This window comes from Solanum stenotomum, chromosome 1 (genome assembly GCF_019186545.1).
Source record: "Solanum stenotomum isolate F172 chromosome 1, ASM1918654v1, whole genome shotgun sequence".
Taxonomy (NCBI): Eukaryota; Viridiplantae; Streptophyta; class Magnoliopsida; order Solanales; family Solanaceae; genus Solanum; species Solanum stenotomum.
Genome location: NC_064282.1, coordinates 761,779 through 789,291, shown reverse-complemented (window position 1 = coordinate 789,291; position 27,513 = coordinate 761,779). Strand labels below are relative to the sequence as shown.

At 33.6% G+C, this 27,513-nt stretch overlaps 4 protein-coding genes across 4 annotated transcripts; 1 reads left to right on the top strand and 3 right to left on the bottom strand.

Annotated features, from left to right (window-relative positions):
* The first annotated feature begins 267 nt into the window (after positions 1-267).
* On the top strand, positions 268-3,487 carry LOC125853325 (uncharacterized). Its single transcript, XM_049532996.1, has 5 exons — positions 268-434; positions 522-618; positions 1,845-1,923; positions 2,256-2,337; positions 3,026-3,487. The coding sequence occupies exons 1-5, from the start codon at positions 402-404 to the stop codon at positions 3,164-3,166; spliced, it is 432 nt and encodes a 143-aa protein (XP_049388953.1). The 5' UTR covers positions 268-401; the 3' UTR covers positions 3,167-3,487.
* Positions 3,488-3,730: 243 nt separating this feature from the next.
* LOC125878448 (probable 26S proteasome non-ATPase regulatory subunit 3) lies at positions 3,731-6,781 on the bottom strand. The gene is made up of 8 exons (XM_049559706.1): positions 6,616-6,781; positions 6,035-6,225; positions 5,700-5,828; positions 5,471-5,607; positions 5,344-5,398; positions 5,154-5,264; positions 4,736-4,975; positions 3,731-4,272 (listed from the first exon to the last, which is right to left on the bottom strand). Exons 1-8 carry the CDS (start codon positions 6,773-6,775, stop codon positions 3,835-3,837), a joined length of 1,461 nt encoding a protein of 486 aa, XP_049415663.1. The 5' UTR covers positions 6,776-6,781; the 3' UTR covers positions 3,731-3,834.
* Positions 6,782-8,000: 1,219 nt separating this feature from the next.
* On the bottom strand, positions 8,001-12,410 carry LOC125866181 (probable 26S proteasome non-ATPase regulatory subunit 3). Its single transcript, XM_049546491.1, has 8 exons — positions 12,195-12,410; positions 11,759-11,949; positions 10,850-10,987; positions 10,617-10,753; positions 10,374-10,428; positions 10,180-10,290; positions 9,392-9,631; positions 8,001-8,821 (listed from the first exon to the last, which is right to left on the bottom strand). The coding sequence occupies exons 1-8, from the start codon at positions 12,271-12,273 to the stop codon at positions 8,309-8,311; spliced, it is 1,464 nt and encodes a 487-aa protein (XP_049402448.1). The 5' UTR covers positions 12,274-12,410; the 3' UTR covers positions 8,001-8,308.
* A 547-nt stretch (positions 12,411-12,957) lies between these two features.
* On the bottom strand, positions 12,958-20,666 carry LOC125876815 (translation initiation factor IF3-1, mitochondrial). The gene is made up of 8 exons (XM_049558078.1): positions 20,357-20,666; positions 20,175-20,265; positions 18,705-18,772; positions 17,264-17,359; positions 16,645-16,701; positions 16,142-16,210; positions 14,365-14,433; positions 12,958-14,261 (listed from the first exon to the last, which is right to left on the bottom strand). Exons 1-8 carry the CDS (start codon positions 20,567-20,569, stop codon positions 13,356-13,358), a joined length of 1,569 nt encoding a protein of 522 aa, XP_049414035.1. The 5' UTR covers positions 20,570-20,666; the 3' UTR covers positions 12,958-13,355.
* Positions 20,667-27,513: the final 6,847 nt, after the last annotated feature.

The window sequence follows — 27,513 nt, the reverse complement described above, 5'->3', positions numbered from 1 at the left end:
ACTATCTTTAGTAAGAACAACAATTAAAATACACATGCAATTTCTATTAAATATTTGTGTACTATATTTATGGGTGATTAAAATTTAAAACATCAAAAAACTTATAATTTTTTTTGGATGCTTATAAATGAGAATATTAAAAATCTGGAATTGAGAAATAAAATATTTTGTACACTGAAAATGCATAAAATATTGTTACAACCAATTAATAATTAAAGTATTTAAATAAAAATCAAGGTTTTAAGAAAAATAAATTGATTTTTCAAGTAACAGAAGTATTAAATATTTTTGACGAGTCCTCGTTAAATTAAATAAATACTGTGAGCCCTTGGGATTACCAAATTTGCACATCTGGGAACACTGTAAATTTCTCCTTTCCGGTGATCTTCCCGTCGGAGAAGATGATCGTTTGCGTTGCCGTCGTCGGTCACCAGGTAATCCAACGTCTCTATCTCTTCTCTCTTTCCTCTTTTAATAGTTGAATTAGAAAATAGCTGACGAATTTGTTTGTGATGGGACAGAACAATCCACTTTACATACAGAGTTTTACTGAAGCAGATGATGCCCTAAAGCTTCATCACATTGTTCATTGCTCCCTTGATGTTGTCGACGAAAGAGGTTTTCATTTCTGACCAATAAACTCAAAAAGCAAACACCCATAATCTGATTTTTGCTGATCTTGCTTAAAGTTTTAGTATCATTAAACCTGACGCCCTAAAATTTTGCAGTACTTGATTTTAGCTATAAGAAAAGAACTTAGTTTAGCCACTACCAAAAAATTTACACTTGATTCCTAATTATGGTTTGTATAGATTTGGAAAGATCTGCAACATTATAATTAGGGCTTTTTGAGGGAAAATGGGCATAATTAGAGTCAGTCATAGCTAGTTAGTGTTATTCAGTCAGGACTCAGGAGATACTAGCTAGTTAGTTTATTCATTCAGGAGATTCTTCCTTCGATTGTAAAGCAAGTACTTCGAATAAGATCTGGATCAGAAAAGGGTAGAATGAGACAGTTATCTGCATTTGTGAAGCTAAAGAAGCTGTCTTTCGTTCATTTTGATTTTTTATTTGATTATATCTGGTAGAATGCAATCAAATTGCAGAACCAGTAAACATAATCAGGAAACTTTCCTTCTTGATCGCAGTGGGAATTTTTTTTGAAAATTAGCATATGAGTTGAAGGCCTTCTCCCCATCCATTTCACTTATCTGGAAGATAAAGGGGAAAAAGGTCCCATCTTTTAAACGTCAAGTCTGATACTCCAATTACTAAACCAGAAAGACGAAGTCAAACTACTAGGACAATGAATAGCAGCAGGAAAATATTGTTAGATAGTCTCCAAATTATAATCAAGTTAATGGCAGCAGAGACTTTACTTTGTTTAGGTCTCTTGTCAAGGCATACAGTTCTTGTTAAATTTGATTCTGGTGTTGTATTGTGTGGAAACAAAAAGAAAGCTGCTGCAGATGGAGCTGTTTATTCTAAACGTAATTGTGATCCTGACCTATTATGGCTTCATGACTGAAGTCTTGGTTTACCAGAGAAAAGTTGACAGTCAGACAACTATCGATTGACCGTTTCACTACCTGCTACTTGTCCTATCAGACATCCTTTTTTTCTTGAACAATATGCTCTTTAATAGGAAAAAAGAGTATTTACTCTGAAATCCAGGACAACGAGATTGTGTTATGGAGTGTTTGTCGCTTGATTGTACTTTGTGGACTTGCATGTTTTCTAGCCATTTATTATTTTCCTGAGAATTTTGCTTAATTAACACATAATGATATCAACACTCAGTTAGCTTTGTTATCTTTTGACAACTCATCTGTTGTTTGTTACAGTGAACAATCCAAAAAAATCTAGCCCCACTCTGAATGAGACATTTCTTGGCCTGCTATATCCAACTGAAAACTACAAAGTGTGAGTAAATACTCTTAATCTCTCTTCATAGAGAAACTCTTCTTTTGGTGTTCAGAGTTGGTGGTATGATTTTTGAGCTATGTTATGTAAACTCTTGATTTGCCTTGATATATCTGCGTAAAATGGGTGTGGCGTGATGTGTCTGTTTCGTATTGATCTTTTAAAATTCACAAAAATCTTTCTTACAAATGGCTATAGCCCATAACGAATGAGTAACTGCATATACACTGAATAAGAACCGTAGTACCAGAGTCCACTTAACATAGCCTTTGTGAACATATAAGATCATTGACATTCAACCTTGTCTAATATATCTGGTAATATGTTTTCAGGTATGGTTATTTGACTAATACAAAAGTGAAACTTATATTGGTAACAACAGATCTTGATGTTAGAGATGCCGATGTGAGAAATGTAAGTGCTGATTCTCTCATATTGTTGCTCTTATATTGGTTGATTTACTTCATCTTTCCCTGTTCCAAACCAGCCTATCTGCTCCTAGTGAGGCATAATGCATTTTCGAGTTAAAAGTAGTGAAGTTAGTCATCTGAGGTTGATAAAAATCTGAAAGAAGTGGAATTATTCTTCATCTTCTTTCTGACTTGGGTTCCGTAATAATTCGTATTGTATGTAGGAAAGACCAGAGTTACTGGGAGGATTTTTTATTTTTTTTGGTTTCTTTGATGCTTATGACAGAAAATGAATATCAGAAAATTTTGTCTTGACCTATTTCGGTATATTCTGCAAATAGACAGCTAAAAAAAAAAACAGTAACGTAGTCCCTAGTACATAAAGCTACATTAATGTATTTTATAGCACAAAAAGAATGGACATCCAGTCTCCCAACGAAAACTCAAAAGCGCTGTTCTCATCATGAATGAACAACTGCAAATGAGATAATTTAATCCTCCAGTTCGGTTAAATGGTACCTCTATGCGAAAACTGGGAATGCTTTGTTTGAATGATATCAATGGCTATATGTTGAACAAATACTGTTGAAGCATATTATATTCCTGATTTCCAACTTCTATATCATGTATGTGATAATCAGCCTTTAGCATAGCAGCTTCCTTAATCTTTTTTTGGTGGAAATTATTCACAGTTTTTCAGGAACTTTCATGCTGCATATGTTGATGCTGTGTCAAATCCATTTCATGTTCCTGGCAAGAAGATAACATCCAGAACTTTTGCTGAAAGGGTTAGCACTATCGTCAAGTCTTTTGGTTTAAGTTCAGGTAGTTGAATGACTGCTCTCGAAGTCATTTTGCAAGGCACTCCAGTGTACTTCTCCCCCAAGCTGATGAACAAAGGATGAAGAGCATATTTTTGCAAACTAGCTTGAAGGGTATTTGTCAAATTTGCTACCCCACATGACAGTAACCAAAACAGACAAGTACTTTCTGTGTATTTTATTTCATTGATTTTAAGATTTACTGAACACAGTGTGGAATAGGTAATTACTGGTTTCGTTCGAGTCTTATGTACTTGCTATACAGTTGCATTTGTTCAAGTAAACGAAATTTTCTCATAGAGCCACCATAAACAGTTAATATTTTGCTCTGCATCATAGAATATTTGATACTAGGAGCACTCTAGCAGTATCATATTCTTCTCTAATTTTTCCATTTTTTCTTCATCTCAACAGAAATGAGATTATACTAGTGGAAAAAAGACTTGATGAATGTCTCGAGAAATTAAAGAAATGTTGTTAATTGGTAGTAGAATTACTTGAAATTTAAAATGATTAGAGAATACATTCTGTGCACTGACAGTGCACAAATTTTCATGATAACCTAGAACATAGAATAACAACCTATATATCAAGTTAAATTGCATTGATACCGTAAAAATTCTATACTTAAATAATCCAAAGGGCATCCCTAATCCAAATGATTCTATTAAAAGCTTTGTTTACGTTGCTACACCTTTATTTATCAAACCTCGTGGAAGTCTTAGAGCACGGAGAGCCTCATTGTGCATATTAAGACAGAAGTTAATTCTTGAGTCAAAAGCAATTTGAGGCTCATTTGTGGAGTAAACATCTCCAGTTGCCTTTGATACCAACCATCCATTGGCATGGTCCAATGTGGCATCAATTGCACCATCTCTAATTGCTTTGGCTACAATGTTCTCAGCATCACCAACTGTATTTTCAAAATCCAAGTTTAGTTTCTTGGCAATGTCAGCCAGTGAAATGCGAGTGTATGAGACACTGATGTTCTTGATCCCTGTTCTAATGACATTATGCCTGACTCTGTTAATCAAGTTACTTGTTCTGTCTTGGCTGAATGTGCTGGAAAATTTCTCAGCTACTGTTCTAAATAACTCTAGATCTCCAACACGAAAAGCCTGCAAAGACAAATATAAGCTCAGAATATGTGGAGTATTTTACTTGCCAACATCTTACTCAGCCTCAAAAGTTCGCTTATGAGGTGAGAACTACCCAAAACTACATTACGAGACAACTCATTCTGCCAGCTAATGTAGGACTCTAACAAAATCCTCTCTCCCTCCACGACCCACATCCAATCTGGATATCTAGAGTGTGAACAACATAATATGGAAGCCCAGCCCCGGAGAAACCAAGAATGGGATGAGTTTGACTCTGACAAAAAAATATGCCTTGGGCATAACTTAGATCCAAAAACGAACTCATGATATAAGGATTATCCAAGACCATATAAGGAGATAATAATAGCCCACTCCTTAATGCTTATCAATGTGCCACATTAAGCTAAGAGGGATTTTCTGGTTTTTGGAGTATTTTTCCAGCTTATAACTAAGCATTTCAGTTTGGTCATCCAATACTCACATTTGTCAGCTCAAAGTATGGTCTCAATGCTTTTTCCATTCTTTTCTGTGTAAAAATAGTCCTCTCAGGGATCTCTCCAAGCAATAAATGGACTATAACAGCCCACTTATTGCATTGTATTTTGAAACCAACAGCAACTGTTGGACCTTTCTGAGCAGCTTGAAGAAGACAATCTTTGGCATCTGTATACTCCAACTGAATTGTCTTTATCTTTCCCTGGTAGAAGAGGTATCTGCAAAACTGTAAAGAAAAGAAAGCCAACGCCAGTAAGAGAAACCATAGTGAGGACAAGGCATATTACCTGCTACGACGTGTTAAAATGTATTGTTAGTGTAAAAGTTGCTTACATTGTTAGTGTGTATATAAGTCAAATCCACAAAGACTACACACCCCTAGAAAATCTGGTCTAGAAACATACCTGTTGGTTAGAAAGAGCTTTGAAATGGTGGGCCTTTGAACGAAATTTTTCTGCTTGATCATACAAGTGGTAGTGAAGGTAATTTCGTAGTAACAGATTAAGAAGTGTTTCCTGTGGCATAAGTCATAAACCAGCCATAAGCTATAGCAGTTTGCACCATAGAACAAACACCAAAGACATGATCACAAACCTGACTGAACTTATTATGGTGTATTGTGGCACTCCGGTATAGAGCAAACAAGTTACTGTTAGTAAAGAAAAGTTCCTATTAGATAGAACACAGAAGTAATTGCCAAATTTTTTTTGAACGAACTTACCCTCGGATTTCAGCAAGATCACCAGCAAGCTCAAAACTTAAAGAGTAGTAGAAGTAGAGTCTTGATGCAAGAACATCAGCAGTTATACTATTCTTACTTTTTAGACGAAAAATGCTTTCTGAGGAACAAGCCTTAGCCTGAAGGTAAAACGAATGCTCAATAATTCCAGGATGTTTAAGTAGAGATATCCTTACAAAGTTAAGACTAAAAGACAGCCATTTTGCCTCACCTTGTTGTATTTCTTCTGATCAATCAGAAATATTAGAACAAGCAAGTAGCAAAACATCTCGAGTTCAGGCAACAGATGTTTGGATTCTGTTGCAGGCGTTTCCACATGAACTTGGCTGTCATGCCTATCCTGTGGCAAGAAGTATAACAATTCGCAGATCAGATATCGCATATCGATGTGTAATACCTGATACAACTACATAGGTATATGTAGTTGACAATGTTCAGATTTAAAATATATACCACATTGATGAAATGATTTATAGATTCCAAAGCACAAGACAAACAAAATAATGTGTTGAATCATAAAGCAAGATCAATTGATTAGTAATTTACCTGAGGCAGGTATGAAGATAGCCGCGTATGGACCTCAGAACCAGAGGTAAGAACATAATTCAGGAAAGCAGAGAGTACTGAAGCCTTTAGTTTGCTCCTGAGTTTCATAGTCAATCTCATTGCCCTGTATATCTTCTGCACTTCACTTGTATATGCTCCATCCTCAATCAATGATGCTACTTCCTTCAAATCTAAACCACCACAAACAAACAAAAAAGGCCATGAAAAATAATATACTTGCTAAAGGGGGAATTTTTAATTCTTGTTCCGAAATAGTTAAAAATGCAAAACTTTGACTACTAAATTTAACTCAGCTAAAGATTAGGATAGAACTATCTATACTCTATGTCTGATAAGAAAATGGACCTTGGACCTAACTCAACCGTAAAAACAGGTGAGGATTGTTTAAGACTAAAGAGACCAAGTCCCCATCCCACTACCGATATGGGACTCAACACCTTGCATGTGCGCCAGGCCTACCAACTAACTGGAGCATGAACAATATAATACATACGTACCTGTAAACAAGCGATGTAACATGAGCATTTTATATAAGTAGGAAGATATATAGATGAACATACCTTGCAAAACAGAAGGATCAACTGAGCAGTCATAAACAGAAGGAGGTGATTGATGTTGAACCTTAACCTCTTGATCATCCATTTTAAAGAAAACCTGAGAAACCCATACAACAACCATTGCAATATAGAAAACAGATAATATAACAACTAAAAGGGCCATTGTTGAAGTTGTCAGATACTGAAAAGCAAACTAAGCTTATATATATAGAGAGAGAGAGAAAGTAGTAACTGAACTTACATATAATTATTAAATGGAAAAGGTAAAAAGAAAAGCACATTACATTTACTAATTTTTATGATCCTCCTGAAAAGGAAAGTATAAATCTTCTTTAATTGTGTGTTAAAATGTTATGGACTCCTATAAATTGAAGAGTTAATTTTGTAAAATTATTTATTATCGAGGTACTTTGTACTTATTTGATTTGTTGTTAGTTTCTGAGTGACATTTAATTATTTCGGTAACTGAACTTATCTGGAATGGTTGATGGCTTGCGTTGGCTGCAAAGAATAAGAGAATATTTATCCATAAACAATGAGAAGAGCTGAGTTTGAAATTCGTTGATTGAGAATTAAGAAATCGCTTTTCCTTTAGGCCAAGCAATGAGACAAACGCATGGCTTCATTATCTTTTGTATAAATCAAAAACAAGACAATGCTATTATTATCTATGAAGTTTAATACCTACTTTTCTTATTTGATTTCATTTTCTAAGATATCATTTTAGTTGATTAACTAGAAAAATGGTGATTCGTAGCTTTCTTTTTTTTACATATTTTACAAAAACACATAAATTTTATTTACAAGATAAGAATTTAATATCCAATTTTACGTTGACGATTAGTTTTGACTCTCATTCTGCAAGATACAACTTTCGCCCTTTTTCTAGGTACATGCTACCTCCCAACAAAATCTAATGCTCTTTTTGAAATAGAATGAATGAATGATTAGTCGACTTTCATACTACACATCCATTATTCTATTTGAATGAACTAGTTAGTCTTCCATGACAGACATGAAGAAGAAATTCATTCTGTCAAGAGTAAAGACGAAACTTCTAGTCCCTCACGGACTTGAAAATCAATGACATATCAACGTAATCCCACAAGTGGAATCTCAATACGGTGGAGTATACTCAGACCTTTCCTAAGGCCATATCTTGATAGGTAGAGAGGTTATTTTCGATAGACCTTCGGCTCAAGAAAAAGTGTATCAAAGCTGATCGAAAAAGAAATAACACAAAGGGAAGAAATTATGGCAAAATATTATGAAAAGCATGACAAAACATTCTAAGAAAAAAAAAAAAAACAGAACCTTGACTCCTCCAAAATAGTGTGATAACCAAAGTTCAGCAACAAAAATTGATGGACAAGAAACTATGGAAAAAATACAACGAATACCAGACGCTTGAAATTAAAGGATGGCAATTTTTTCGCAAAAGTGAATGATACAAACATGAACTAGTTGGAGAAAAACAAATGAGGGGCAGGATCCGGCAGTAATGTTTTTTTTACTAAAACAGCAACACATTTAAACATGAAACCTATTATCAGAATCTAAATGGCCAAGAGAAATTGCAAATTGAGACATTTGTTTAAACCAAGGGAAAAGTTTAACATCGAAATTTCAAATCGCGGGGAAGTCTTAAATAGGCATCATCCTTGAGCATCTCATAATGATGCTGATCATAAACTTTTCAGAAGTCATCATCATCCTCTTCAGCTATGTGTTGAGCAAGCTCTTGTTCTTGCTGTTGTCTCTCTCTCCTCTTCTCAGCACTTTCTTTCTCCTTGTGGGAGTTTGGAGGAAATCGAAGAGCACGGACAGCCTCATTATGCATGTTAAGACAGAAAGCAATTCTCGAGTTGAAAGCAATTTGAGGCTCATTTGTGGAGTAAATATCTCCAGTTTCCTTTGAAACCATCCATCCGTTAGCATGATCCAACGTGGCATCAATTGCACCATCTCGAATTGCTTTGGACACAATACTCTCAGCATCAGCAACAGGGTTTGGAGAATCCAGCCTCAGCTTTTTAGCAACATCAGTCAGTGAGATCCGAGAATATGAGATGCTGATGTTGCGTAGCCCAGTCCTAATGACATTATGCCGAAGTCGCACAATCAAATTGTTGGTTCGATCTGAACCGAAAGTGCTGGAGAACTTCTCAGCAACATTCCTAAATAACTCCAGGTCTCCTATGCGAACAGCCTGAAAACCAACAATATTCATCCATATAATTCAGGATTTGATAGGGGATCAATGAAAAAGGACCCACTGAGGAGGAATGTCGTCCTAAGCAGGATTCTTTATGAATCACCTGTTGTCACCCCCACCCCCTTATGACACATGAAACATAAGATTCTTCAAAGAAAAAGCAAACAAAAAGAGACCAGTCAACTTCTCCACACCAGAGATCTCACGACACATCACACACACGTCTTTATCATATTAGCCAATTAAATGGGATCTCATATAAAAAATATGCTTTAATTTGGACTTGACTCGTGCTATAAACAATGCATCAATGATACTCCACAACACTCTGCAATATGCTACATGTTGTTAGAGATATCTAGTCACATTCACGTACACCTGGGTTTTGCTTCTATGCAGAGAGGCAAAATAGATATCACTCCAAATATGTGATGTAATAACCCAAAGAAATCTTGAGCTACCCTTTTTCCAAGATGAAATCCAAGAAAGTCAACTTTGATACTTAAGATCTCATAATATGACCCACAAAAACAAACTTTAGAAGTTTAATAGCGTCATACGTACATTCGTCAGCTCAAAGTATGGCCTTAGTGCTTTCTCCATTCCTTTCTGCATAAAAACAGTCCTTTCTGGAATCTCTCCAAGCAATAACCGGACAATAATAGCCCACTTATTGCATTGAACTCGGAAACCAAGAGCAGCCTGAGGAGCTTTGCGAGCAGCTTGAAGAAGAGATTCTTTAGCATCAGTGTACTCCAACTGGATTGTTCTGATCTTTCCAAGGTAAAAGAGGTATCGGCAGAACTGAAGGATACGAGAAAGAAGGGAAGTTAGCAAAGGAGGATCAATTTGGAAGAACAAACATTTTAGACATTCTTTTGATGAAGTTTTTTAGACAAATTCTTAGAAAAAATTACAACAATAAAAATTGAAAAGAGTAAGTGAACTAAACAATAACTGTTAAAATCAGGTTGAGTTACCACTAAAATCAAGCCGCCTCAAAAGGTGGAGGAGGAACAAATAGTAAGAACAAACATCTTAGCCAAATTCTTTGAGCAAATTACAACAATAAAAAATGAAAAGACCAAGTGGACTAGTCAATAACTACTCAAATCAAGTGAAGCTACCACTAAAATCAAGCCACCTCAAGAGTTAAGAAGTTGGCATAAATCCTTGCACTGATATCAATCTAGAATAAGCATTCCCAAAAATACAGCAGTTATCATTAAATTATAAACCTAACACCATGGTGGATCAAGTATCAATAATGAGAAGGATATCTAAGAGAAAGCCTATCATGGATCTTAAAAACAGATGAACTCTAAGAGGACGGGAATTGTGTGGAAAATTGCCTGCTGATTCGAATGAGCTTCAAAATGGGGGGCCTTTGACCTCAATTTCTCTGCTTGATCGTACAAGTTGTAGTGAAGATAATTCCGCAATAGCAGATTAAGAAGTGTTTCCTGCACCCATAATCATTCTATCAGTACAAAACATCATATCTAGAAAACAAAGAGGCACCCAAAGCTCCAAAATATTAACGAACCTGACCCAACTCATCACGGCGTAATGTTGCAATACGGTGCAATGCGAGGAGATTACTGTTGGTAAATTATAAGTTCAATCAGAGACGATCAAAAAAGTCAAAATGGAGGCATAAAGTAGGTATATGGGAGATGGGAGTTAGCTCAGTACTTTCTCTTCCCCAATGTCTCATTTGGAAAACCTGTTCACATGACATGGCAGAGATGTTACATGAGAGCTTGAACAATTTAGAACTGAGACTCACCCTCGAATTTCGGCAAGATCACCAGTAAGTTCATAACACAGAGAGTAGTAGAAATAAAGCCTAGATGCTAATACATCAACAGTCCTCCTGTTCACAGTTTTTAGACGAGCAATGCTTGCTGAGGAGCATGCCTTGGCCTGAAAGTAAGACCAGGAATATTTTGTAATTCCATGAAAGCAACAACTTAACATGAAAAAAGGCAATATGAAATAGAACATGTAACTTCATCCCACCTCATCGTATTTCTTCTGATCGATTAAGAATATCAAAACAAGCAAGTAGCAATAGATCTCAAGCTCTGGCAAAGGATACTTGACTGGTGCCGGAGTTCCGGATGGTGCACTATCAACTTCCATATCATGTTCATCTTCCTGTAAGAAAGAAAAAAATTAAAGCAAATAATCAATAGGTAACCAACATCACATAAACCACTCTACCGTCTCCAAAATGTTCCCATCAGAACCTCATTTACTGTTTCACCTGCTGCGAAGTAGAAATATCAAAAGTTTCCAAACCCATGTGAAAGTTAAGTGCATACAATTGTTCCACCAACCTCCAGACAAATTTCAAGCCATGCTCCACAAGTCCTGAAGTGACTTTGTTGCTTAGGGGATAAGCAAAAACTACTACTAATTCTAGTTCTCAATCCCAAACTAGTTAGTGTCGGCTATATGATACCTCAATAATTATTTTTCTTAAAATGAAGCAGTTTCATTCAATACCTAATAATTTGGGTTTCTTTTCTTTTCACTTTTATGACGAGTCCAATAATTTGGGATATTATACAACATTGAACTCCTAGACTGGAAAAAAAAGATCAGAGAATGCAAAACATGGTCAGAAGGACCAAACCTGTTAGTACCCACATAATTGCATTACCTTGGTTAGCTCAGAGTTTAGAGGAGATAAGTCTACTGATACTTTAGTTATTTACACACCAAATGGTGGCTTATTCATGATCTCAAGATATCTTAAGCTTCAAGGCTTATGCCCCCAAAAGTACATAATGCTTAAAGATAGTACGCATAGAGAAAACATATCGTTCACATTTAAGCGAGGTAAATCTAGCATTATAATCTTATCATATGCTTTCATTTACAAACAGTGCCATTTTTAACTCTCTGGAAGTATCAAAAGATTACCTTGGGTAGGAAGGAAGATAGCCGGGAATGCACGTCTGATCCAGGCACTAGAACATAATTGAGGAAAGCACCTAGTGAAGAAGCCTTTAGCTTCTTCCTCAGTACCATAGTCAGCCTCACAGCTCTCGAAATCCTCCTGACCTCACGAGCATATGCCCCAGTCTCAATCAACGATGCTATCTCCTTCAAATCTGAGTAAACACCCAAAAAAGCTAAATAAACCCTACATTGGATGATCTTACTTGAGAAACCACACTCAGATCTATCAAATTGAACCCCCAGATATTTCCGCCCAAGAAAACCCTAACACCGAAAATAGAAAAAAGACCCAAAACCCTAAAAACTGATCCATCAAATCCAAAAACCAGAAATTTCCAGTCAAAATAAGATAAAAACAGTAAGTTAGATCGATAAAGGAGAGATGGATTGAACTTACGGGGCAAGACAGAAGGGTCAGGAGATGAAAGGGATTTGGAAGGAAGTGCTTGGTCCGCCATCTCCACATCTTGAGTCATCTTTCTTGTTTCTTGGAGAAGAAATCTGAAACTGAAGAATGTTCAATTCAGCAAGTCGATGCTCTGATAAACCTCACACACTGCAAAGTGCAAACCCTCTTTTTGACTACTTTGCCCATGCTCCCTCTTTTTATTTTGGTTTTGGTTTTAACTCTATTTCTTGCTCCTTACGTTAGATTGTGTCTACTGAGGTTAAAAAAAATAAAATAAAAATCCGATACATATTACTTACTGTATCTGTTGTTTTAAAATATTTTTAGTGGACATAAATCACTGCAATTAAATTAGAATTTATCGTACTAAGGTTTAATTTTTTGTACCAAATTAAATTTTGAAAATACTAAATTGGACATAAAAGACGATATCGGGTTTGCCTAACAATAGTCTATTTACTTATGTGTGAACAATAATAATAGTAAGAATTCTCCAAGCATATTATAGCTAATTGATCTAATTAAATCAACCAAGATAATATTAACAATGGCTTTAACTGACTTATAACGCCAAGTTCATTATGTTAGAGCTTGGGAATAGAAATCTCTATCCTCTCTGAATGTGATTGATTTCTCTAAAAGCTAATATGTGAATATTGAATAAATTATGAAAACCTTATCAAAAGGAGTACATAAAAAAGAATTAATATGAATGGGTTATAAGAAAATTTATTCTGAATCATGTATTGAGATAAAAATACTTTTATTTTCTTTATCGGAGGGCAGCATTAAGAGGGAAACTACAAGTAATACACAGCTATTTTGAAACAGAGGAAGTATTGTTTCAGTGCTCTCCAACAACAATAAGATGTTAACGTATTGAATTACAAACAAATTGATGGGGAGACTGACTGGCTCTAGCCATGCACCACCAGTTTCGAGACTAGAATATTCAATAGAATGAATGTCGTACCAGACACTTCTGACTATCAAGATCGACTGAATGAGGGTGTGGCTGACATGGTAAAACAGAAAATCAGCCTCCTAAGATGTACTGTATATCAGATGCATCCCTCAATATAAAATGTGTATATCAGATTATTTGCTCTGCTCAAAATGTAGAAACAAAATTCGCATCATTTCTGCAGCTTAGCGTTGAGTTTCCGAGTTGTGGTTAGGCTTCATGCTTGCGCTGTCACCAAAGATCGGGTATTTCCCTTGACCATCCCTCCTACTAAGATCAGGTCTTCTAGCTTCAGCATTAGCCATAGGTAAACCTCTAGGATCTGAACCACTAGAGTTCCTTCCAGAATTAAACTGCTCACTTTTCTTGTACCTATTCTGTGTGGCAACGTTGTTCTCCTTGCCTGGGTTCCTGTCTGCTTGTGGAGAGCTAAAAATACCAAAACCAGAGGATGGAGAACTTCGACCACTAGACTGAGAAGGATGTTGCTCATGAAACTTCCTCGGGAACTGAGATCCAAGGTCTCTAGTGTGTGACAAAGTATTCCGGTCCAATGGAAGTTGCCTTCCTAGATCAGATACAGTGTCCGCCATCTTTGTACTCCTCAAACTTGGGTCTCTTTTATACCTATTTTCTTCCCCTGACGGACCCTGCAATGTGTTTCCTGATTCTCTTCTGAAACTACTTTGCAGATCTGAGGAAACATTTGCAGAACCTAGTGTTTTAGCACCCTTCTTTGCACTCTCTGCAAGATCGAAAACCTTGTCACAATCACCATTTGCACTGGAGATTCTCCAACCTGATCTGGCGTTATCAACATCTTCATCAGTCATTGCTTCCACACAGCTATCATTGTCACTTTCAATACTAGATTCAGAAGTATCACAATTTTGCTTCGATTCTGAAAAACTTTCAGGTGCTACTGATGCTGATTCGTTAGAATCCTCCGCAGAGATGGCAGTCCTGTATTCTTTTGATGGTTTCTTTGCCGAGCCTTTCTTTGATGGACCAAACTTAACATGCCTGACAACAATATATGCCTGCTTTTTCTCCACTCTTGGTCCACTTTCAATACACGCAACATCTTCAATCTAAAGAAAACAACACCCACCCATGCACAGCACAAAATAATAAAACACCAATTAACGATAGCTTCGCACAGGATGCTATAAACAGAATACCAGTATATCATACCAGAGGAGAGAAACGTGATAGCACTGCTCCCAAATCCTCTCCTTCATTGCCCATGGACATGGCAGTACACTGTTCAGGAACACAAAAGATCATAATTGATTAATGGAGAACCAAATATACATTATCTTGAAATCAACATTATCTGCTTAAGGAAAAACATTGCAGACAATAAATCCTCAAGAATCAATGTCACATTTAAATAAGCATGCTCTTGCTGCCAAAATACCCTGTCCAAAACCGGTTTAGATTTCTCAGAAAGTACCAAATGCAATTTTATTGAACTTCTTGAAGCCAAGCTTCAGGTAAACAGCAAAAGACCCACATCCAGGTTGCTTATTATGCACCCTAGTTTTCCAAACATGCATGCAACAGCGGACTGGCTCAGCTCCATAATGATCGTCACAGACGATATCATATAGAAAAAAGTACTCCCTCTATTCCTAAATACTTGTCATCCTTACTAAAAATACTTAATAAATAGATAATCCACAATACTTGTTTGTTTCCACATAATCAGTTGTTTGTTTCCAGCCTTACCCTTATAACTATGAATAGATACTAATATGGTACAAAAGGAAGAAGTATTAAATTGATAGGAATAATAGATAAGGATAATTTAGTTAAAATACCCTCTACTTAATGTTTTTCCTTAAGGAGTGTACAAAAAAAAAACATGACATGAATTTTGGAACAGGAGGGTAATGAAAACCAACATCTACCTAACAGCAGCTTTAATATATTTCAGACCACTAAAGGGCTTGCTTAGCTGGAAGGAGATTGGGAGAAGAGGAAAAGAGGAGGACTGGTGGGAACTGATCCCAGTATGCACTTGGTGGACTTTATGGAAGGAAAGGAATGTAAGATGCTACGAAGACAAGATAACAACATCCAGAAAATCAAGATGAATTGTCTTAGCTTACTCTACTTTTGGTGTAAACAGGATATGGTGAGGGATATAGAACTTTTTGTGGATTTTATAGGAGAACTGTAAAGAACCATGGTTTAGTGTTTCTACGCTTTTTGCATTGCCCAGAAGTGGTTTGTAGCTGATTAGTCTCATCATTTTTGGGATGATGAGCCTGTTTTGTGAATATAAAGTTACCCTTCTCTCAAAAAAAAAGATATATTTCAGAAAAATCCAAGAAACATATGCAAGTAGATCGAGTTAAACTCAGGAAAATTCAAATGCATGTATTGCCAAACCAGCCTGTCAACCTAAAAAGTATTAAATTCTTTAGACATGCACAAAAAAAGCTGGTCTTCAAATTTCAATCTCTAAGTTAAGCAATTGATTACCTTCAAGCTTTAACCTCATCAATTAAATAAGATCTTCTACCTTTTGTGAGCCACTAAGAACATGTTGAAGCACGAGTTAGAATGAAGGCATGTTTTCCTCATTTGTCCTTTTTTATGAGTTAGATCATTCAAGAAGAGACCATTTTATGATTTTTGATAATCGACAAATCCCCGAGAGTCGGTGGAGCAAGTTTAGAAACTAGGTGGACAATGGGTCGCCCCTCTACACAGTACACACATCACATGTCGCACTCTTACTGCTACACCAAAGCCCTGGAAACCACCCCTCCNCCCGAAAAAAAAAAAAAAACCCTCTTTTGTTTGTAATTTTTTTCTTAAAACAGAAGATAACATGATGCAAAAGAAAATTTTGAACATACATGCAGCCAAACAAGAAAACACAACACTTGGAGGCTTTTTTCCTCTGTGTGTCGGTTTTTAAATTTTTTATTTTTTGGTATTTTAAAGGCTAAGCAAGTACCTTCACCCGATAGCCACGCTCCATCATCCGTTTAACTGTATCTGCTTTATTTTGCAAGTCCTTTTTTTCCTGCGTTATAGGAGAGAGAGAGATTCCACAATTAGTTTAAATGCATCATAACTGAGATCTCAGACCCCATGTGAGATTACATTGGATATGTTGTTTTGTTGTTGCATCGTAACTAAGAACTGCAGAATCTCAAACAATTTTTTATTTTTTTATAACAAAACCTCAAAACAATTTTCAATTATGTGTTGTGCTTCCATGGTTTTATATTCCTCAAAAGGAGGGTATCCTTTTTAAGTTTCTTCTACTCAAGTAATCAACTACCCAAAACCAATCAGCTTAGTCATTAATTCAATAAGAAATACCAATTTTCTGTGCAGACTTTGACAAAAGTCTTAGTTCTATTGTAGTATAGTCATGCCCAAGGAACTGGATCTGAAAAATCAAGATAGCTCAGGGGAATAGTATAAAGGGAGGATAACAAGCAAGAGACTTACAATTTTACCAACAAATCGGACTTCTTTACAATCTCCCTTCTTCAAAGTTAACTCAGACTGCAAATATATCAAGAAAAATCAAGTGTTAAAAATAACTAATTAAAACAGAGGCAAAGGGATTGCAAAGCACTGCACAGTGCCCCTTTACATCTGATTTTTATGCATGCCAGTTTTATCTAATTCTTGCTTATTATCTAAAGGCAAACAAAACACTGCCACAACATCGAAAAGGAAAAACTATTTATGCATAGGACATGCATGATTAAAATGCCTGCTTTTAATAAATATAAACATACATCAAGTATAAATATCATCATTAAAGATGCAGTAGCTGAACAAGCGGATCCAAGCTTCAATTCTTGAGGTCACGTGACTTTAAAGAATTAGCTTGAACAAAAGAACGGAGGTAGCTTCATTGAACTCGACTCCATCAGACTTGTTCAAAATCGAGCTTCAACAAGACATGGTAGGTTTTTAAGCTTAAACAATTTTAACTTCACTACTAATACCAGATACATATGATGTTAAAGCTAATGGGTGAAACAGGTACAACATAAAACACCATTAACTGATGTTAGCAACACTGCAAAAACAAAGGCATCGCGAACGGAGAACATGCCTTGCTTTTTTTAGCACTCTCCTTCATTTGTTGTTGATATTTTTCTTTGTGGTAGTCCATAATTCTGCAGACAGGTGGTTTGCTGTTCCGTGCCACCTGCAAAATCACAAAACCCAAGTTAGAATACAGCATCTCAGATGGAACCACATATTATTAAATGGTTCTGCCTTATCGGGATAATCATATTTTACACCTATTAGACCCCTTCCCTTCTTTCTTCCCTGTTAATATTGGATTGAACATACAAGCAGAAGTGAAGAACGGAACAGAGAATTACAGAAAAATGGATCAGCAACGCTATTTATTCCCGATGATTAAGGTCCAGGCACATCTTTTGTCAAGAGAGATGGTAACATTAGAGAGATATTTCACATTCGAAGTATCTTCAATCTGGCATATAAAAACGAGCTCGCTTTTACAAACTTTCTTTTTCCTTATTTGACCTCCCATTCGGTATATAGCAAAGAATACTAATGGAAATTTGAGTATTATTTTTTTTGGACTGGTAACTTTGAAATTTTGATTAATTCACATTTTGCTTACTTGTCTTGCCCATATATAGGGAGAAGTATAGAACGTCCAGTAACAGAAGTAGGTAGGTCCTCCTTATCCTGATTTTGTAAGTTTCAGTAACCAAAGATGACGTACTTGATATTCAAACACCTCATCTTCACATATCAATATTACATCAAATTGGTTGTAAGACTACTCATTAAGGGCTTGTGTTAAAATAAGACTACCTTTTCAATATAATCTTCTCCTAGTAGCAACAAAGCCAAGAAATTTTTTGGTATGCATTTCTTTCAACAACAATAAGTCCTCTGTTTTCTACAAACTGGACACACAAATCTTCTCTTAGAAATCATTTTATTCAGTCCATGAACAGATATCAGTCACATTTCGCCAACGACCTATGAACACAAGGCCCCAAAATTGCAACAGAATCAAATTAATAGGAAATTTCAAATCATGGAGTTTTTAGTGTCTATTGCAGAAGTTGACATCAAAACAAAATAAAAATCCACCAGATTGATAAAATCAGTTCTTTATGATTTTTCTTGTTAGCGCCATTTAATGGCATATTGAGCTCCTTTGACGTGAAACCAGAAATGCTAAGTAAGGAATTGAATAATACAACACATGAATTGAAGAGTGCAGAATTCAGGAAAGGGAAAAATGATCTAGGGACCAACTGTCCTATCAACAAGAAACGAGCAACATCAATTTGACAACTTGCTCAGTCATCACCATACCAAGGTAACAAGGTTTTCAACAAGAAAGTTTATTTTCCTCATTGTGTTTTCATGTTATAATAAGCACTAATTTGATGCTCGTGTTAGTTTATCCTAGTACGCTTTCCTATCAGTAGTATCACTCTTGTTACTGTACCAAGCCTCGTGATTTGATTTTTAAATTAGTCTCATGATCGACACTTCTTTACCTCCACCAAATCAAGGTTGAGACTTCTCGCAAGTTCCAAAGCTTCACGTATTGACACTACGCGATGACCTGCAAAAATGCAAAGAATGAGACCTAAAGGAACAAAAACTTTATCATATAATAGTAATTAATACATCACTGAATTCTGAAATATGAGTATAACAGTTCGAACATTGCGAACTGCTTGACTGAAACCCAAAGTACTAAAGCTCCTTTATTATTTTCAAATGGAATTTAAGGCAGAGTAATACAAGAAAAGTGTACAATGAAAGGTCCATGAACACATTATGCATGTCTTTGGATTAGTAGGTCGCATGGTTGTCAACAGAAGTCTAGGCAAAGCAAATATTTGCTGAGTTTTTTGTGCAGCTCAGAATTTTGAAACTTTTTTTTCTTTTGTGAATAGGTCAGAATTGATGTGCTACTCTGGATTTTAGACCCAATTCAATCTCTGTAATATTCAGCTTTACAGTTCAAATTTCAGATTCATATGATTACTGGTTTTGTGATTCGGAGAGTTCAGGAATAGAGGATCTCAAACTTGATGAATGGAGTCCTTAGTTTGGTCCAGAATTTCAAAAGCAACAATGCTTTGAATACTACATCTAATGCTTGTTATGTATTACAGTATACAACAATTTTGCAACAAATTCTGATATTTTCTGTAACGCATAAAGAATTGTTCAAATGTTCATTAAGCCTTCTGCACATGTTAACCCAGCACCAAACTCTTGTTGATATTTTGGTTCTCTGCTAAAATGCTTTGCTATGTTTTCAGCCAAGGCAATTAAGAAAATAAAGCAACTAAAGTGTTCCTATTGAATCTGTTTCATCTAGCACAACAAACAAGTAGTCAAACGATTCAATCCTGATTAATTCACAATCACACGGAACTTCTTGTTCCGTTAAGCAACTGTAGTCAAATCATGCCAAAATGAGTATTCTAGATATGGATATGCCGGTAAAATATTCACACTCCAAAGAACTTTTTTTTTTTAATTAGCATTTTGAGTTTTCCCAAGAGACCTGTTTCTTGAGATTTCATCCGGTATGACAACCGTATTGAAATTTGGAAATCAATTTCCACAAAACTCAAGTCTCTCTCAACATTAAGCACAATATATACTGTAGTACAATACAATACTATGACGAACTTAGCGTCTTCCTTAATAAAAACTTCATAAAAATTCGACTTTCCTACAACAATGACCAGTGGCGGATGTAGAGTGTGTCCAGGGGGTCAGCCGACCCCCTCGGAAAAAAAATTACACTATATATATAAGATCAATTTTTTTGTGTACGTGTATATAGTTAAAATTGAACCCCTGAGCATATGTCAAAGGAGTAGCTCAATGGTTTACGGGTTTCGGATTTCGCCTATGTTTTATTTGAACCCCCTTGATAGAATTCCTGCCTCCGCCACTGACAATGACTGAGAAAAAAGAAGAGCTGAAGTTCATTATAAAATCACCTTCGTCAAGTACAAGCCTAACAATATCCGCGGTGATCTCGCGATTCAATCTGGGACCACTCGTATCCTTCTCTTCCTTCCTCGTCTTCGCCTGCCAAATCAATTAAACTGATAACTACACGCAAATTCGCATGCATATCGATTGACATAAAATAACAACATGATCTTGACTACTTAGGTACCTGTACAGGTGCAGCGAAACACCTGACACTTTGCGAAAATTCGAACGGACTCTTCGGGATAGTTAAGCTGGAGTTACCGAAAACTCGGACTGAAGGATGTGAAGCACTGGCAATGAGCGAATTGGAACCATGAGGGCATTGGAAATAACACCTTTTCAAATGAATTGATAGGATCTTGATTTTGGAATTCTTCACTCTACACCAAAACGCCATTGTTGTACTTTCACGTACTCTCTAGCCCTAGTTCCAAAAAGTTGCCATGGGAGGGTGGAGAAATATTGCTCCAAAAGAAGAATCGGGTTATGCTGGAGGACCCGAAATGTTCTGAATTCAATTTTGGGCATTCCTTCCAAAAATCAATTTATCTGAATTCAATTTTGGGCTTCTAGTTGGGCCTTCTCGAGTCAATTTTTCATTTATCTGAACCAATTCAATTTCGGATCCAAATTGAAAAATTTCACGCGGCATCCTATTTTGGTCGCCTCATTTAACTACTACCCTTTTGCATTTTATTTTGGGAAAAGGGTCTGATATACCCCTCAACTTTGTCATTTAGAGCTGATATACCCCTCGTTATGAAAGTGGCTCATATATACCCCTACTTATATACAAATGGCTCACATATACCCTTTTCCTCTAACGGAAATGAAAAAAATTAATTTCAGGTTAATTTTTTATTATTTTTTTAAAAAAATATAATCCCATATGAGTATATTTAATCCTCCTCAAACATATATATTTTTTTAACTTTTTTTTTTGGTTTCAATGACTAATTTAGATTTATTATTTTGATGGTCAAATTTATTTATGTTTCACTAATATTCTTATAAAACTTATTATAGACCAAATTGTTTTCTTCAAATACAAAAATTAAATTACAATATAGACCAAAAAAATAAAATTTTAAATTATAATATGGCCACAAAAAAATAGTTTTAAATTTTTTTCTTTACACTAAGGAATGAAAGAAAAAAATAAAATAAGAATAAGAAACTCAAATAATTATAATAAAAGAAGTCAAAAAAAATTTTATGTATAAAAAAGATTAAAATATACCTTGAACTTTGCTAGAAGAATCATATATACCCCTAAATAATTTTTAAGAAAATTAAAAGTCAAAAATATAAATTTAAAACTAACTTTTTCACTTCCGTTAAATAAAGGGTATATGTGAGCTCATTTTGTAACTGTAGGGGTATATGTGAGCCGTTTGTATAACGGTAAGGGTATATATGAGCCACTTTCATAACGAGGGGCATATCAGCTCCAAATGACAAAGTTGAGGGGTATATCAGACCCTTTTCCCTTTTATTTTTTTACGAACAGTCATTCTGTACTCCCTCCGTCCATTTTTATTCATCATTGTTTTCTTTTTTTAGAGTCAAATTATAAAAAATTTGACTAACATTTTATAATGTATCTTTTATTATATTGATATACAAAAAATTGCAATTTATAATATTTTTTCGTATAATTTTTTAATATATCTAATTTAACTTTGAAAGTTACTTAAATTGACTTTCGAAAAACACAACATGATAATTAAAAGTGGACGGAAAGAATATTAATTAACTTCAGATTAAAAAAAATGTTATATTTGTGAATTTTATTTTGTTCCTATCGTGAATATGACATTCTTTTTTCAAAATATGCCTTCACTTCCCCAAAAACTTGTCCAAGTTACCAATTATATATGCATTCATACAGGGGCGGCTCAACGTAATTGGGGGCCTAAAGCGAAATTTCAATTCGCGGCCTAAAATATAAATACACTTCATATACGTATTTATTCAAAAAAAAAAATTACACTATTAAGATGAAAATTATTAGTACTTAATATTATTTTTTGAGTTACTAGTTTTAGGTAAGATTTTATCAACACAACATTGAAAAACATCCTTTAAGTGAGACAATTATTGTATGCATTGTTAACATAATGATATAAGTAATAAGTTGATAAATATTAAATAAAGATAAGAGTTAGAAGTTTAGAATCATAGAATTTGACTTAAAAAGTTGATGACTTGGTATATCTCATTTTAATATGCTTAGAGTAATGCTTGAAACTAAAATTTAAAAAGAAATAAAAAAGAATTTGTAATTCACTTTGTTCAACACTTTTCACTGTTAATTCTTATTTTTAACAAAGTACAAAAGATGTTAAAGTGGATAAAATAATTTATTTTTAAAAAAATTATACTTTTTATCATAAATAATTAATTTTTCTATAAAATTTTTAACACATTATTTATTTTTGACAAAAATTTGAGGCCCCCGAAATTTGGGGGCCTAAGGCAAAGGCCTTATTTTTGCAAGCATAGAGCCGGCCCTGCATTCATATGATAAATCATGTCAATTGCACGGGTGATGTCGATTAATTTATAAATAATGTTGATTACAGCCCAACAATATGGTTTGTACTTTGTATACTTTTTTTTCCCTACTAATAAGTGGCCTAAATATTCTACTTCAAATAGCTACTCTTTACTTTTTCATAAATTCTTACTAAATAGGTATACTTGTATATATATTTAGATTTTATTTTACGTAATATAGAAAGTAAAGCAGAAAAGAATGGCTATTTATACGGCTCGTATGTATATATGTATAAGAAGAAAGAGCAATGCATACAAAAATTAACAATACCTAGATAAATAACAAAAATATTGAGTACTAATTAAACAAACAATTGTTTTATAGTGTTTTCTTTTTCAAATACATGTCATATATGAATTATTAGAATGTGAAACACACATGACACATACAATTATATGTTCTCACTAATAATTATTAATTTTATAAAATGGAATTTTTCAACATATGTTGATTAGTAGGAACTATTAAAGATAATTAATGATGGGACATAGAACAAGTCAATTTGTTAGTAATTTATCAATTGTGGTTATCTTATTTATCTATTATATGTCAATAAAATACAGTAAAAAACATATTGTATCATTATCTACGACTAAGTAGGTTTATATAATCTTAGGAGAAAATAACTGAGGAAGAAATATGCAAATAATTTAATTAGGCTGATTGAAACTACATTTGTATCAAATTACTGTTGACCAATCTTATTATTTAAATCTTGATTTATTTAATGATAGGTGGATTCTTGACCAAACAAACATTAATTTTGTTAATCATACAACATAAGTAAGTAATACCCGATATATATAACTTAGAAATATGGAAGGTGGGCGTTTATTTATTTTTAAATGAGAGGCATGCACTTCTAGCCGGAATTATGGAAGACCAAATTACAGGTGGCCATAAAATCGAATATTTGATTCTTCAATTCCAATTCTTTGGTGGATTTTTAATTAAAATATTTAACTCTTTTAAAAGTTGATGCCGTATATTGATACGTTGGAGTCTTTCACAGTTTGGATATAAATTGATCCAAATCGAAAAACTGAACCAAATCGATAAAATAAAATCGATTTTATTTGGTTTGGTTTTAGATTTTTGAAAACCGATAGTATTTGGTTTGGTTATGGTTTTATTCGAAAAAATCGAAGAAATAACCGAACCGAACCGATGAATTATATACATATATTTTATTAATATACATACTTAATATATTATTTTTATAAACAATTTTAAAGATCTTATACATATTTTCATTAAAATTTCTTTATAATTTACTTATTGAAAGCAAAAATGCCCAAGATGAAACATTTATCTTATTGATTTCATGTATACGAGTGTCTATGACAATTCTTTGTGGGACTAAAAATATTATTGTCTCTTCCTTCTAGACCAATATATAGTGAATTTTAAAGCTTTATTGATAGTAAATTTAGTGATCGAAAGTTCAGTAATTTAAGTCATTCTAACTATTTCTCGTTTTGAATGGATTGTTGTCACTATTTTCACATTTTGAATGAATTGTTTCTTTTATTTTTGTGTATGGTTAATAACCGAATAATCAAACCAAACCAAACCGAAACCGATAAATGTATATTATATTTGGGTTGGTTTGATTTTGATCATTTTAAAACCGATTAAGTTTGTTTGGTTTTGGTTTTGACCAATAACCGATCCAAACCGACCCGTGAACACCTCTACGTTGGACTATAAATAACTTTGTTGTCTTTAGCTATTGTTGTTATTTTAACTGCTTCATAAAAAAAATTATTTGAGAATTAAAGTCCTCATTAAAAAGAACATTAGAGAGGAAAGTGGTTGAAAAATATTGTAGACCAGAGAAAGTCTTCAATCATAAATAGTTGATGCACGCTTTTATTGAGTGTTGATAGTGATAATAATTAATATGTATTGTGCAGAAGGATTAACTTTAAGTAATGAATTGATTGAACAAGTCATAACTTTTGTGAAAGGTTATGAATTTCAATCTGAGGGTTCTTTTTCAAAAAAAATTAATTGCACCCATAAATTATAATATGACTCGATATTTCACCATCTTGATATATATCAATTGTAAGTGATTATAAAAAAAAATTATTTATTTTTAATAGTTATTAAGTTTTTTCTATAAATGTACTTATGTGAAACCTTTAATTTCATAAAACAATAACAATTAAGAAAAAAAATAGGTCAAGATTATACTCAACATGCATGCACGAAGGTTGATTTTTCATTTAAAAAACAAAATAAAAACCAAAGGCAACACTCCTGGGCAGAAATATGGAAGACGAAATTATTAATGGACATAAAAATATAAATATTCAGATAGAATTCTCTCTTTTTTCGTAATTGAAATTCAAGGTTAATTCAATTATTCATTTTGATTTTTCAAAAAAGAAACATTTTTTTTATTTTTAAGTCGTAGTATTCCGACTAATCGAAATAATAACTGAAATATCAAAATGATTAAAAAAATGAATGTAGTGTATCGACCAGTTGAACTGTAAATGAATTGTTACCTTAGGTATGATTATTTTTGTTGTTGCGTATAATTGTTGATTAGAGAAATTAGAATCATCATTAAAAAAAAAATGTTAAGAGTAAGTCCTCATAGTTGATGCACATTTTTATTGATTAAAAAAAGAAAAAATCACCCCACATATATATTTAAGAGACAATATTACGGATTTTAAAGCTACTTTTAAAATATTTTTGTTTATAGCAGTTTAATTACGGGTTATAACATATCACATTTTATTTCAAAGTCAATTAAATTTCTACTTTATTAAATAAATAGTATTTTATTATTTTATATTTATTATTAAATGATATGAATAAATAATCTACCATAATTATCTTTTACACATTTATAGAAAATTTACCTTGATTTTTGTTCCTTTTTTACTTTTATACGTCAAACTCACACCCCTAATGTCATCACGCCTCTTCTAGTCAGTAATCCACCACCCCTACGTTCAAAAAGTAAAATTTTCCATTTTACAATTACCCATTCCTCTTTCACCTCATCAATCATCTTTCATTCAAACTGTTTCTATATCTCAATATCACCTCCTAAATCATAAAATATTCAATCTACCATCAGAAAGAAAGGGCGATTTCACAATACTAAGAATCAAATTTTCAAGATTTTCGTTAAAACATGTCGAAGGAACCAAAGCATACTTCTAGAAAGAGTCCCATATTAGTAGAAGCGAGTTCTTCGGTTGGAATAGAGCCTCCGACGTTTAACATATTCACTCAAACACCATCGCATAACAAGAATGCAACTCCAGCGAAAAAGGTTGGTACTTCTCAAAATAAGAAGCAGATTACAAGAAAGAAGAAGAAAACTCAGTTTATTTATGAATGAGACTTCAAAAATTCCAATATCAAAAAAGGGCAAAAAAGTGATTAGGGTAAATATTTTATTTAATTTATTTTCCAATTATTAAATTTAGTAGAATTTTTGTTATAACAGTTTATTTATGCATATTATTTGTGGCATGAATTTTGTTTTAATGTTTGACATGAAATTGTTGTGACATAAGCATGCATATGTACATATAGTTACTATCATGGAATTGATATTAATTTGATTATTATTTTTATCAAAAAAGGTATGAAGAGTGTTTAAGATTGGTATGAATCTGACTTAATATTGGTTTATGAATGTGGTATGCAATATGTTTACATTTGTATGAAACTTATTTAATTTTGGTATGAACTTGATATACCTTTTAGCAGGAAATTTATCATTCAAAATCTTTCATTATGTCTATGAATGTGGAATGAAACATGAATAATATTAGTATGAAAATGTCTTAATATTGGTTTAGGAATGTGGTATGCAGTATGTTTTAATATTGGTATGAAACTGATTTAATTTTGGTATGAAGTTGATACACCTTTTAGCAAGGAAGTTGTTTTTCAAAATCTCTCGTATCTGTATATGAATGTGGTATGAAACAAGAATAATATTGGTATGAAACTGTCTTAATATTTGTATGAAGTTTGTCATCTATCTAATATTTGTATATGAATGTGGTATGAAACATGAATAATATTGGTATGAAACATGAATAATATTGATATGAAACTGTCTTAATACTTGAACTCTTGAAGTCATGCATCTGACAAATGTGCCTCAACAAGACTCAAGTTCAAAGTATGTATTTTTATCTTTTAGTGATTTCATCATAAAAATTAATTCACTTTATTTCTTAAAATTATTTTTCTTTCATTTTTGTTTCAGTGATTGTGGTATGTACACATGTTTATTTGTTGAATACATTTGCAATGGAGTTTCTAATATGGGTTCCATATGCAAAGTATCATCGTCAAAGGTACGCCACAATCATTTGGCAGTACGAAAAAACAAAGAACAATGATGGTGCTATTAGTGAGAGTGAAGTAACTGGAACTGTTGTTAGCAAATTTGGTGGACCCCGAATACTAGCAATTGTCCTACACCGAGACCACGAAAATTTAATTTGAGATAGTTGATCGGAGCTTAGACTCTTAAGTATTAAAAGTTTTTTTAAGTTTTGGATGATATATATTTGTTTTTTTCCTACTGTTTTAAGTTTTGGATGATATATAATATTCACTATTTTCTTCCAACTATATATAATATGCACTGTTGTCTCAAGTTGGATACTAACAATACACAATTTGGATATCAACATTTTTATTGGACTTTAGTTTGAAAAAAAATCCATAAACATAGTACCAAATAATTCATATTCATGGTTAAACTTAACATATGAATTACATATTGTTAACAT